At 38.2% G+C, this 10,280-nt stretch overlaps 1 protein-coding gene across 6 annotated transcripts in view; it reads left to right on the forward strand.

Annotated features, from left to right (window-relative positions):
- LOC143660037 (uncharacterized) overlaps window positions 1–9,800 on the forward strand; it is a 142,364-nt gene extending 132,564 nt beyond the window's left edge. For 5 of the 6 annotated variants that reach the window (XM_077133380.1, XM_077133383.1, XM_077133384.1 and 2 more), the window contains 3 exons: window positions 4,702–4,828; window positions 5,078–5,167; window positions 6,001–9,800. In XM_077133380.1, coding sequence (XP_076989495.1) covers window positions 4,702–4,828; window positions 5,078–5,167; window positions 6,001–8,333 — 2,550 coding nt within the window. In that variant the 3' untranslated portion in view covers window positions 8,334–9,800. The remainder of the gene's footprint in view (window positions 1–4,701; window positions 4,829–5,077; window positions 5,168–6,000) is intronic. The other variant, XM_077133382.1, reaches the window with a different exon arrangement.
- Window positions 9,801–10,280: the final 480 nt, after the last annotated feature.

A 10,280-nucleotide genomic window follows, 5' to 3' on the forward strand; every position in this document is an offset into this window, starting at 1 on the left:
ATTGTTACATTTTATGCATTCACCTGTTAGATCCTGTAGGAAATAAAAAAGTGTAATTACAAACCAAAAATACAATAGCACTCCATTTATATTTATCCCTGTTGTTAGCTGTACTAGAGATCTTTATTTCTGTATGATGCTTTTATCTATTGTTTATTGTCCTTTCCTTTCAACCTACAGAACTTCATTTAGCATCTCTTGTAGGGTTGGGGTAGCTTTTATTTATCTGGGAATGTCTTAATTTCTTCCTCATTTTTGAAAGACAGTTTTCACAGCCATAAGATCCTTGGCTGGCAGCTTTTTTGTTTTCAGCTCTTTAAATATGTCATACCACTGCTTTCTTGCCTCCACAGTTTCTGATGAAAAACTGGATCTTCATCTTATTGAGGATGCTTTGTACATGACTCGTTGCTTTTCTCTTGGCTTTCAGAACTCTCTTATTTTCAGCATTCCACAGTGATTATAATGTGCTACAACATAGGTCTTTTTGGTTTTATCCTGTGTGGAGTTCTTTGGGCATCTTGGATGTGTCTATTCATGTCTTTTGTTAAATTTGGGAAGTTTTCAGCCATTATTTCTTTGAATATTCTCTTTGCCTCATCTCCTGGGAATCCCACAATGTATATATTGGTATACTTGATCGTGTTCGTGCTAGTTTGAAAGGATGTATGGACCCTAGAAAAGCCATGTTTTAATCCTAATTCCATTTTGTAAAGGCAGCTGCTTCTTCTAACCCCTATTCAGTATTGTATGTTTGAAACTATGATCAGATCATCTCCCTGGAGATGTGATGTAATCAAGAGTGATTGTTAAACTGGATTAGGTGATAACGATGTCTTCACCCATTTGGGTGGGTCTTGAGAAGTTTCTGGTGTTTCATAAAAGAGGAAACATTTTGCAGAATGGAGGAGATTCAGAGAGAGCAAAGCAGAATGATATAGCCATGAAAAGCAGAGTCCACCAGCCCACAGCCTTTGAAGATGAAGAAGGAAAATGCCTCCTGGGGAACTTCATGAAACAGGAAGCCAGGAGAAGAAGCTAGCAGATGATGCTGTGTTTGCCATGTGCCCTTCCAGATGAGAGAGGAACCCTGACTGTGTTCACCATGTGCCTTTCCAGATGAGAGGGAAACTCTGACTGTGTTCACCACGTGCCCTTCAAATTGAGAGAGAAGCCCTGAACTTCACTGGCCTTCTTAAACCAAGGTATCTTTCCCTGGATGCCTTTAATTGGACATTTCTATAGACTTGTTTTAATTGGGACATTTTCTTGGCCTTAGAACTGTAAACTAGCAACTTATTAAATTCCCCTTTTAAAAGCGATTCCATTTCTGGTATATTGCATTCCGGCAGCTAGCAAACTAGAACAGTGTTCCACAGGCTTCTCAGTGTCCCTTCACTTTTCTTCATTTATTCTTTTTATTTCTCAGACTGACTGATTTTGATTGTCTTAGCTTCAAGTTCACTGATTCTTTCTTCTGCCAGTACCAATCATGCTATTGAACTCCTCTAGGGAATTTCTAGTTTCCATTAGAGTAATCTTCACCTCTGTTTCCTTTTCATAATTTCCATCTCTAGATCGATATTCTTTTTGTGTTGTTTTCCTGATTTGTTTTAGTTCTTTGTCCATGTTTTCCTTTGGCTCTTGAGCATATTCAGGACTTTTTTTTTTTTTATTTTTGCTAGTGTGTCCCAGATCTGGTCCTCTTCACTGATGGTTTCTAATGCTTTAATATTCTCCTTTGCCTGGCCTACCATTTCCTGTTTCTTTCATGTTTTGTAATCTTTTGTTGAAACCTAGACATTCTATTATTTTAAGGATGTGTTACTATTGGAATTTAGATGGAAGATTGTTTCTTAATTTTGTATCTGGCTAGTGTTATGACAGTGCTGGCTGGCTCCACACCAAGCCACAAGAACCTAACTCTTTTTAATTTTTTAGATTTAAAAAAAATTTTTATTAATAAAACCAAGCAACATACAATATGAACATTCTTTTCTTTATCACAGAAAAAATTCATGTATACTATACCTCTTACTTGATCACTAGCATTTCAATCTACTAAATTTATTTTAACATTTGTTCCCCCTATTATTTATTTATTTTTAATCCAAATGTCATACTCATTTGTCCATAAGGTAGATAGAAGAAGCATCAGACACAAGGTTTTCACAATCACACAGTCACACTGTGAAAGCCTCTATCGTTACACAATCATCTTCAAGAAACATGGCTCCTGGAACACAGCTCTACATTTTCAGGCAGTTCCCTCCAGCCTCTCTGTTACATCTTAACTAAAAAGGTGATAGCTATTTAATGCCTAAGAATAACCTCCAGGATAACCTCTGGACTCTGTTTGGAATCTCTAAGCCATTGACACTTTCTTTTGTCTCATTTCTCTCTTCCCCCTTTTGATCAAGAAGATTTTCTCAGTCCATTGGTGCTGAGTCCCAGCCCCAGCTCATTTATAGGATTTCTGTCCCACATTGCAAGGAAGGTCCGCACCCCCAGGAGTCATGTCCCACATAAAGAGGGGGAGGGCAGTGAGTTTGCTTATTGCTTTGGCTGAGAGAGAGGCCACATCTGAGCAACAAAAGAAGTTCTCTTGGGAGTGACTCTTAGGCCTAATTTTAAGTAGGCTTAACCTATCCTTTGCAGAGTTAAGTTCATATGAACAAACCCCAAGATTGGGGGCTCTGCCTATTGCTTTGTTTGTCCCCACTGCTTGTGAGAATATCAAGAATTCTCCAATGGGGAAGTTGAATTTTCCCCCTTTCTCACCATTCCCCTAAGGGGACTTTGCAAATACTTTTTCATTCACTAGAACCTACGTCTTTTATGTAGCCTTTTCCTTGATTGAGTGCTCTCCTTGTTACTGCAGTCCTTTAACTGTTTTCTGGGGCTTTGAGCAAGATGTTTCTGACAGTTTTTGCTGGTTATTCAAAACTTCTCTGGGGGGACAGAGCCTTGAAGCATATCATTCCAGCATCTTGATCCTATAATTGTCTTTTTAATGCTGATTTATTTTAATTAAGAAACAAGGTTCACAAGTTGCATTTCAGTAGAATGACTCAATCACTTTTAAAAAAGAAATGATTCTCATCCACATTGTTTTTCTTCAGTTTATTTTTTGAAGAAATAGGTCATTTGCTACCTTCTGGATTTAGCTAATCTTACAGTTGGTCTTGATATCATTCAATATGTTTCATGTATTCTACATATTTTTTGTGAGTGGTTAATTTGGAGGCTTGAGGAGATTCAGGCTTGAGGGTTTTTTGTTTGTTTTGACAAAGGTGGTGTATTGAAATGAACTATTATGTCAGAAAGCACATTATCTGGTTATTCTTTCTGTGATGTTAAGATTGATTGGGAGATACAGTGTTTATCAGCGGATCCATCCATTATAATTTCCTTTGACCTTCCATCTAAAACATTTGCATGACCATTAATGTTTATTGCCTGAATCCATTAGTTTATTGTGAGTTTTCCAATTCTATTCTCACTTCATTTACTCTGCAATGTAGTTTTTACAGAAAAATATTTTTAGACACAAATATGATTACCTTAGTTACCTCTACTCAAAGTAAAAATCCATACTTGTTCTATGAGCAGTTTTCCTTATAACCACCTTTCTAACATCATACGCTCTCCTGTCTGTTTTATTGAGCTATTTGCTGTTCCCCAAACTCATTGTGTGTTTTCCCATCACTTTGCTGTTGCCCTTGTCTTTTCTGGGAAATACTTGCCCATCTGCATCACACTTCTCATCTTCCTACTTTTAAGTTCCTCAGCTATATGGAATGTAAATTCCTCATGTAGATAATGTACCCTTCTTTCTTTAGGACCCTCTTTGTACCCCACATAGAAATCCACTATTTAAAACACCTTAGTAAACTTTTGTCTTTTTTGGAAGGGGGGGTGGTATTTTCCAAGTCTTTGAATTGCTATAAGTCTAGAAACATAAATAATTCATTTCTGTTTTCCCAGGAATAGCATTTGCTGATCCTGAATTTCCCATAAACTGTATTGTAGGTCATTCATTTAGTTCCTAGAAGACTTAAAGAAACCTTATTTTAATTTTCAGTTTTGAAAAAAAAAAATTGACTGTCACATACAACAAACAAATTGTCACAGAATTCCTTTCTCCCACAAATACTATGTAAAATGAGATATTTAATATGCACCCCATATGAAATACTATTAAAACATTTCTTGGATTACATATATGTATGTATATGTCAAAACTTCAAATGGTACACTAAAGTTCTGTACATTTCATTGTATGTAAATTTTAGCTAAAACAAAAGGCAAAAAAAAAAAAAGGACAGATACTAAACCCTAACTACAGTGATTTATATTCTGAACTATTTAGGGGGATGTGTACTGGCATCTGAAATTTACTTTGAAATGCACCAAAAAGCAATACATTGATGGATGAATAAAGGGATGGGTAGATGAGTGATAAAGCAAGTACAATAAAATGTTTTGATAGATTCTAGGTTATGGGTACAATTTTAAAATTTTCTGTATGCTTGAAAATTTTCATAATAAAATGAAGGGGAATGGAGAGGGTGAATTTTTTAAAAATAGGAGATAAATTACAAAAACAAAACCCACATTCCTTATGACTAAATACTGTTTTTCGTCGCCCCCCCCCCCCCAAGCAGATTGTTTACATTGAATAGTAATGTGCCATTACAGGGATCAGTGTCCTTCAATGATGTAGCTGTAGATTTCAGCAGAGAGGAGTGGCAGCACCTGGACCTTGCTCAGAGAATCCTTTACCGGGATGTGATGCTGGAGACCTACAGCAACTTGCTCTCAATAGGTAAGTGCAGTCACCTGAGTACCTGAGAGGAAGTCTCAGTTGTTGGATGTAGGGAACAATCTGAAATATGTGATGGATTCATCATTAATTTTTCCAGGATTCTTATCCTTTGGGGTACTCTGTTACTCTGTTCCCAGAAATATATGGTTACTTTTCAGAAGAACAAAGCTTAATTGAAGAATAAGAGTATTCATTAGCCTCTGATACTAAATTAGCTGGATATAATCCTTTATCATTTCTCATGAACAGGGTATCAAATTCACAAACCAGAGGTCTTCTTCATGCAAGGAAAAGAGCCATGGGCATTACACAGTGAGAGCCCACATCAGAGGTGTTCAGGTGAGTGAGTATGACCCAAGTAGATGGGAAACGGGATTAAATCTCAGCTATCCTGAGAGAGGTTTGGCAACTGTAAAAAATGGTTCTCGGATAGTTCTGGATTTTTGGTACTGTTTGAAGACTCTTAACATTTGCCTATAACTAAATGCCTTCTCTGTGGATGACTTTTGCCATTTCCAGCCACTGCTTTGGATTTCTGGATTCTGGATCTTGGGTCAGCTAGTATGCCTCACTAATGATCTTGCTTTCTTGGTTACACTCCTTTTCTCTAACATTCTCTTTCTGCCTCCCCCATGGTCCTAGATACTTCTTTATACATTCAGGTGTTCATGGATCTACAATTTTCAAAATAATTGTGTGTTACACTTCCACTCCTGCTAGCCCCTTTCATTTTTTCTTTCTCAGTGTTATGATGCCTCAGAATACATCTCCAACATTACTGTTCTATTTCTTTACATTACCTGACGAGGTTTGAGTTTAATCATAGTTCTCAATTTAGTATATGCTATTATCATCAATCTGGGTGAGGAAATCTCTATTTTTTTGTTTCTGGATTTATTCCCTTTTCTTTCTGTGCCACACACCCATATCTTCCCCCACATAGGCAATTGTTTGTGATAGATAACACATTTTTTAATTCATGCATTTTGTTGTAAAATTTAAAGTGATATGTACCTTTTCTCTAGCCTCTGTTAGCTAATGTTTAAGTTTAAATTACCTCCCTTTCTCCTTTGAGAAGGGAAGTTTGAGTTTGAAACCCCACAGCAGGGAATTTCTGAAAAGCTTCTTTCCACATTGCATTTCAAGTGATGTTTCATTGTATTTCTTTCTAGAAGGATTGAAGAAGATTGTTGACCAGCTAGAGAGCTATCAGAAAGAAGAAAAGAAATCTTTAAGTTATATTACTTTTATCAAGAAGACACTGAATACAGAGAGGGTGTATGAATATACAGACAATGGAAAAGTAATTCATTTGAACTCAAACTTTATTCCTTCCCAAAAAAGACCCTATCAACACAACTTATTTGGAAATGGCTTGAAGCATAATTTAGATTTACACAGTCATAAGAGAAACTCATCAAAGAACTTTAATAAGAATATTGGCTATGGTAACCTTTCTTCCTATATTGATAATGACAGTACTTCAACAGGAGAGAAATTATGGAACCATAATCAGTGTGAAAAAGTCCTCAGATTTAAACAAGCACCTCCTCAACATCAGAAAATTCATACTGAGGAGAAGCTCTATGAATATACCAAATTTGGAAAGGTCTTCAGCCAGAAGACACAATTCAAGGTACATCTGAAAATTCCTACAGGAGAAAAACTCTATATATGTATTGAATGTGGGAAGGCTTTTGTACAGAAGCCAGAATTCATTACACACCAGAAAACCCATACTAGAGAGAAACCCTATAAGTGCAATGAATGTGGAAAAGCCTTTCTCCAAGTATCTTCTCTCTTCAGGCATCAAAGAATTCATACCGGAGAAAAACTTTATGAATGCAGTGAATGTGGGAAAGGCTTCTCTTACAACTCTGATCTTAATATACATCAGAAAATTCATACTGGAGAGAGACAACATGAATGCAGTGTTTGTGGCAAAGCATTCACACAAAAGTCCACACTCAGGATGCATCAGAAAATTCATACAGGAGAGAGATCCTATATATGTATTGAATGTGGACAGGCCTTCATCCAGAAGACCCATTTGATTGCACATGGAAGAATTCATACTGGAGAAAAACCATATGAATGCAATGACTGTGGGAAATCCTTCACTTCCAAATCACAACTCCAGGTACATCAACGAATCCACGAAGGAATGAAACCTTATATAGGTATCGAATTTGGGAAGGTCTCCATCAATAGTTCTAACCTTACACATAAGAAAACTCAAATTAGAGAGAAATCTTCCATATGTACTGAATGTGGGAAGGCCTTTACCTACAGGTCAGAGTTGATTACACATCAGAGAATTCACACTGGAGAGAAACCTTATGAATGCAGTGACTGTGGAAAAGCCTTCACTCAGAAGTCAGCACTCACAGTACATCAGAGAATTCATACAGGAGAAAAATCATATATATGCATGAAATGTGGGTTGGCCTTCATCCAGAAGGCACACTTGATTGCACATCACATAATTCATACTGGAGAAAAACCTTATAATTGTGGTCACTGTGAGAAATCCTTTACTTCCAAGTCACAACTCCATGTCCATAAACGCATTCACACAGGAGAAAAACCTTATATGTGCAGTAAATGTGGGAAGGCCTTCACCAACAGATCAAATCTCATTACTCATCAGAAAACTCACACAGGAGAGAAATCCTATATATGTCCTAAATGTGGAAAGGCCTTCACTCAGAGGTCAGAGTTGATTACACATCAGAGAATTCACACTGGAGAGAAACCTTATGAATGCACTGACTGTGGAAAAGCCTTCACCCAGAAGTCACACCTAAATATACATCAGAAAATTCATACTGGAGAGAGACAGTATGAATGTCATGAATGTGGGAAAGCCTTCAACCAGAAATCAATACTCATTGTGCATCAGAAAATTCATACAGGAGAAAAACCCTATGTATGCTCTGAGTGCGGAAAAGCCTTCACCCGGAAGTCAAACTTTATTACCCATCAGAGAATTCATACTGGAGAGAAACCGTATGAATGCAGTGACTGTGGGAAACCCTTCACTTCCAAGTCACAGTGCCAGGTACATCAACAAATTCATACAGGAGAGAAACCTTATGTGTGTGCTGAATGTGGGAAAGCCTTTAGTGGCAGGTCAAATCTCAGTAAACACCAGAAAACTCATACTGGAGAAAAGCCCTATGTCTGTTCTGAATGTGGGAAATCCTTCAGAAAAAACTTAGAGTTGATTACCCATCTGAGATTTCATACTGGAGAGAAACCTTATGAATGCAGTGACTGTGGGAAATCTTTCACTAAGAAATCACAGCTCCAGGTACATCAGCTAATTCACACAAGAGAGAAGACTTATGTGTGTGCTGAATGTGGGAAGTCCTTCACTGACAGGTCAAATTTGAATAAACACCAGACAACACACATTGGAGACAGACCCTTCAAATGTGTCATCTGTGGGAAAGGCTTCATTCAGAAATCATTGCTCAATGTGCATCAGAACATTCACTCTTGAAAAAAACTGAGAAAACCTCACGGAGGGCAGAGCTGATTATACATTATTTAATTCATGCAACAGGAAATTAGGTATATTATTATAGATAGAAATGCCTCCATGAAGATATTACATGTTCAGGAGAAGACCTCCTAGAGGGCAGTGAATTATGGGGGCCTTCCCACATTGTCACTAATCTCATTAGCCCTTGGGCATTCATATAGGGAAGGACTAAGTCAATTTAATGCATTAGGAAAAGCTTTCCCATGAAAAATATGATGAAACACTGATACCAAATTCTTCATGAGAAGTATATTAAATCATGTTAATGATAATCCTGCTTGCAGTAGAATAGGTATGGTGCCATCAAATTGAATGTTAGAGCAACATAATATATATGATAGGGTCAAACCCTAAGTTCTTTGGGGTATTTATTGCAGAGCACATTGTCTAATGGAGTTGTGGGTGGTTTTAATTCTGTTGAATCTAACACAGTTGTGTGTATCCAATTCCCCATTGAGATTTCTGTGAAGTAAGAAATACCACCACAACAAAAAAATAACAAGTATACAGACATACATCTCACAGTGTCTGCTGAGCCCCTCACATTGGCCCTAGCACCATGACTTGTGATCCCCTGCATTAACCACCAGTACAGTGTTTTTGATCTTCATGAACCTCTAGCACATTGTCTTCTGACCCCAAATTTGGGTACAATGCCTGATGACTGCCCAGTAGTAATCTTCTGTTGAAACCTGGACATTTTGATATTTTAATGTTATCACTGGGATTTAGACTCAGAGGCTTGTATCCAGCTAGTGTTATGACAGAGCTTTCTTTGAATGCTAGGAGCTAACAAAAAAGGAAAACACTTTTCCTGGTCTTTGCACACAGACCTGTGCAAGTGATCTCCTTCAGGGTTTATCGATACAATGATTCAAGGCCAAAGCATAAGGGCCTCCCTGATTCTTTTTGGGCATGTGTATGTGTCCCTAGTAATCCCCCCATTTACAGGATTCTGAATATCCCCTCTTCCCTGGGAAACAGTTTCCTTACAGTCCTGGATACAGCACTGTATGTCCTACAGCCAATCCCTTGCCCCAGGCAGCCATGACATGACCGATTTCCCACAGCATTCAATATAGAGCTCTGTGAACTGCTTCTAAATGCAGGGCAAGGTCTAGGATGGTGGGCCCATAACAAGTATCCTGATTTGTGACTCAGGCCACCACCAGAGAGATCAGACATACAAGTGTATGAGGGTTACTCTGTTTCCTCCAGACCTGAGACCAGGGACCCAGACTTGTAGCATGAATATGCTCCATGCTGGGCTCTGAGGGGTTGGGGAGGGACCAGCAAGGATAGCACTAAATCTTACTGATTTAAAATGGCCTTTTCTTGATTTGGCACTTGCCCTGTTGCTGCAATCCTTTAACTGTTTTCTGGGGCTTTTTTTCTTTTTCTTTTTCTTCTTTTTTTTTTTTTAACATGGGCAGGCACCGGGAATCAAATCCGGGTCTCTGGCATGGCAGGCAAGAGCTCTGTCCACTGCGCCACCATGGCCCGCCCCTGTTTTCTGGAGCTTTGCGAAAGATGTTGCTACTAATTCTTGTTGATTGTTCATAGCTTATGCAAGGGAGTGGAGCCTTGAAGCTTCTTATTTCACCATCTTACCCATGACTGCCCATTGTGCTAAACAATATCTGCTGTTATTATCTCCTAGACAGTGTCTCCTGACCCCTGTATTATATTATACCCCAGCATAATATCTTGTCATACTATACATCCATACTATGCATATATTCACTGTCTGCTCTGTATCCATCTTCACATCATGCACTCCACAAGGACCTTCTCCATGTGTCTCAAGCATGTCTCTTCCATATCCTTTGCAAGAAGTGTTGCTCCTCCTTATGTCTATGGGGTTCACTTCCTCAATTACTCTTCCAAAATTGCCCTCACAGAGGA

The sequence above is a fragment of the Tamandua tetradactyla genome, chromosome 16 (assembly GCF_023851605.1).
Source record: "Tamandua tetradactyla isolate mTamTet1 chromosome 16, mTamTet1.pri, whole genome shotgun sequence".
NCBI lineage: Eukaryota > Metazoa > Chordata > Mammalia > Pilosa > Myrmecophagidae > Tamandua > Tamandua tetradactyla.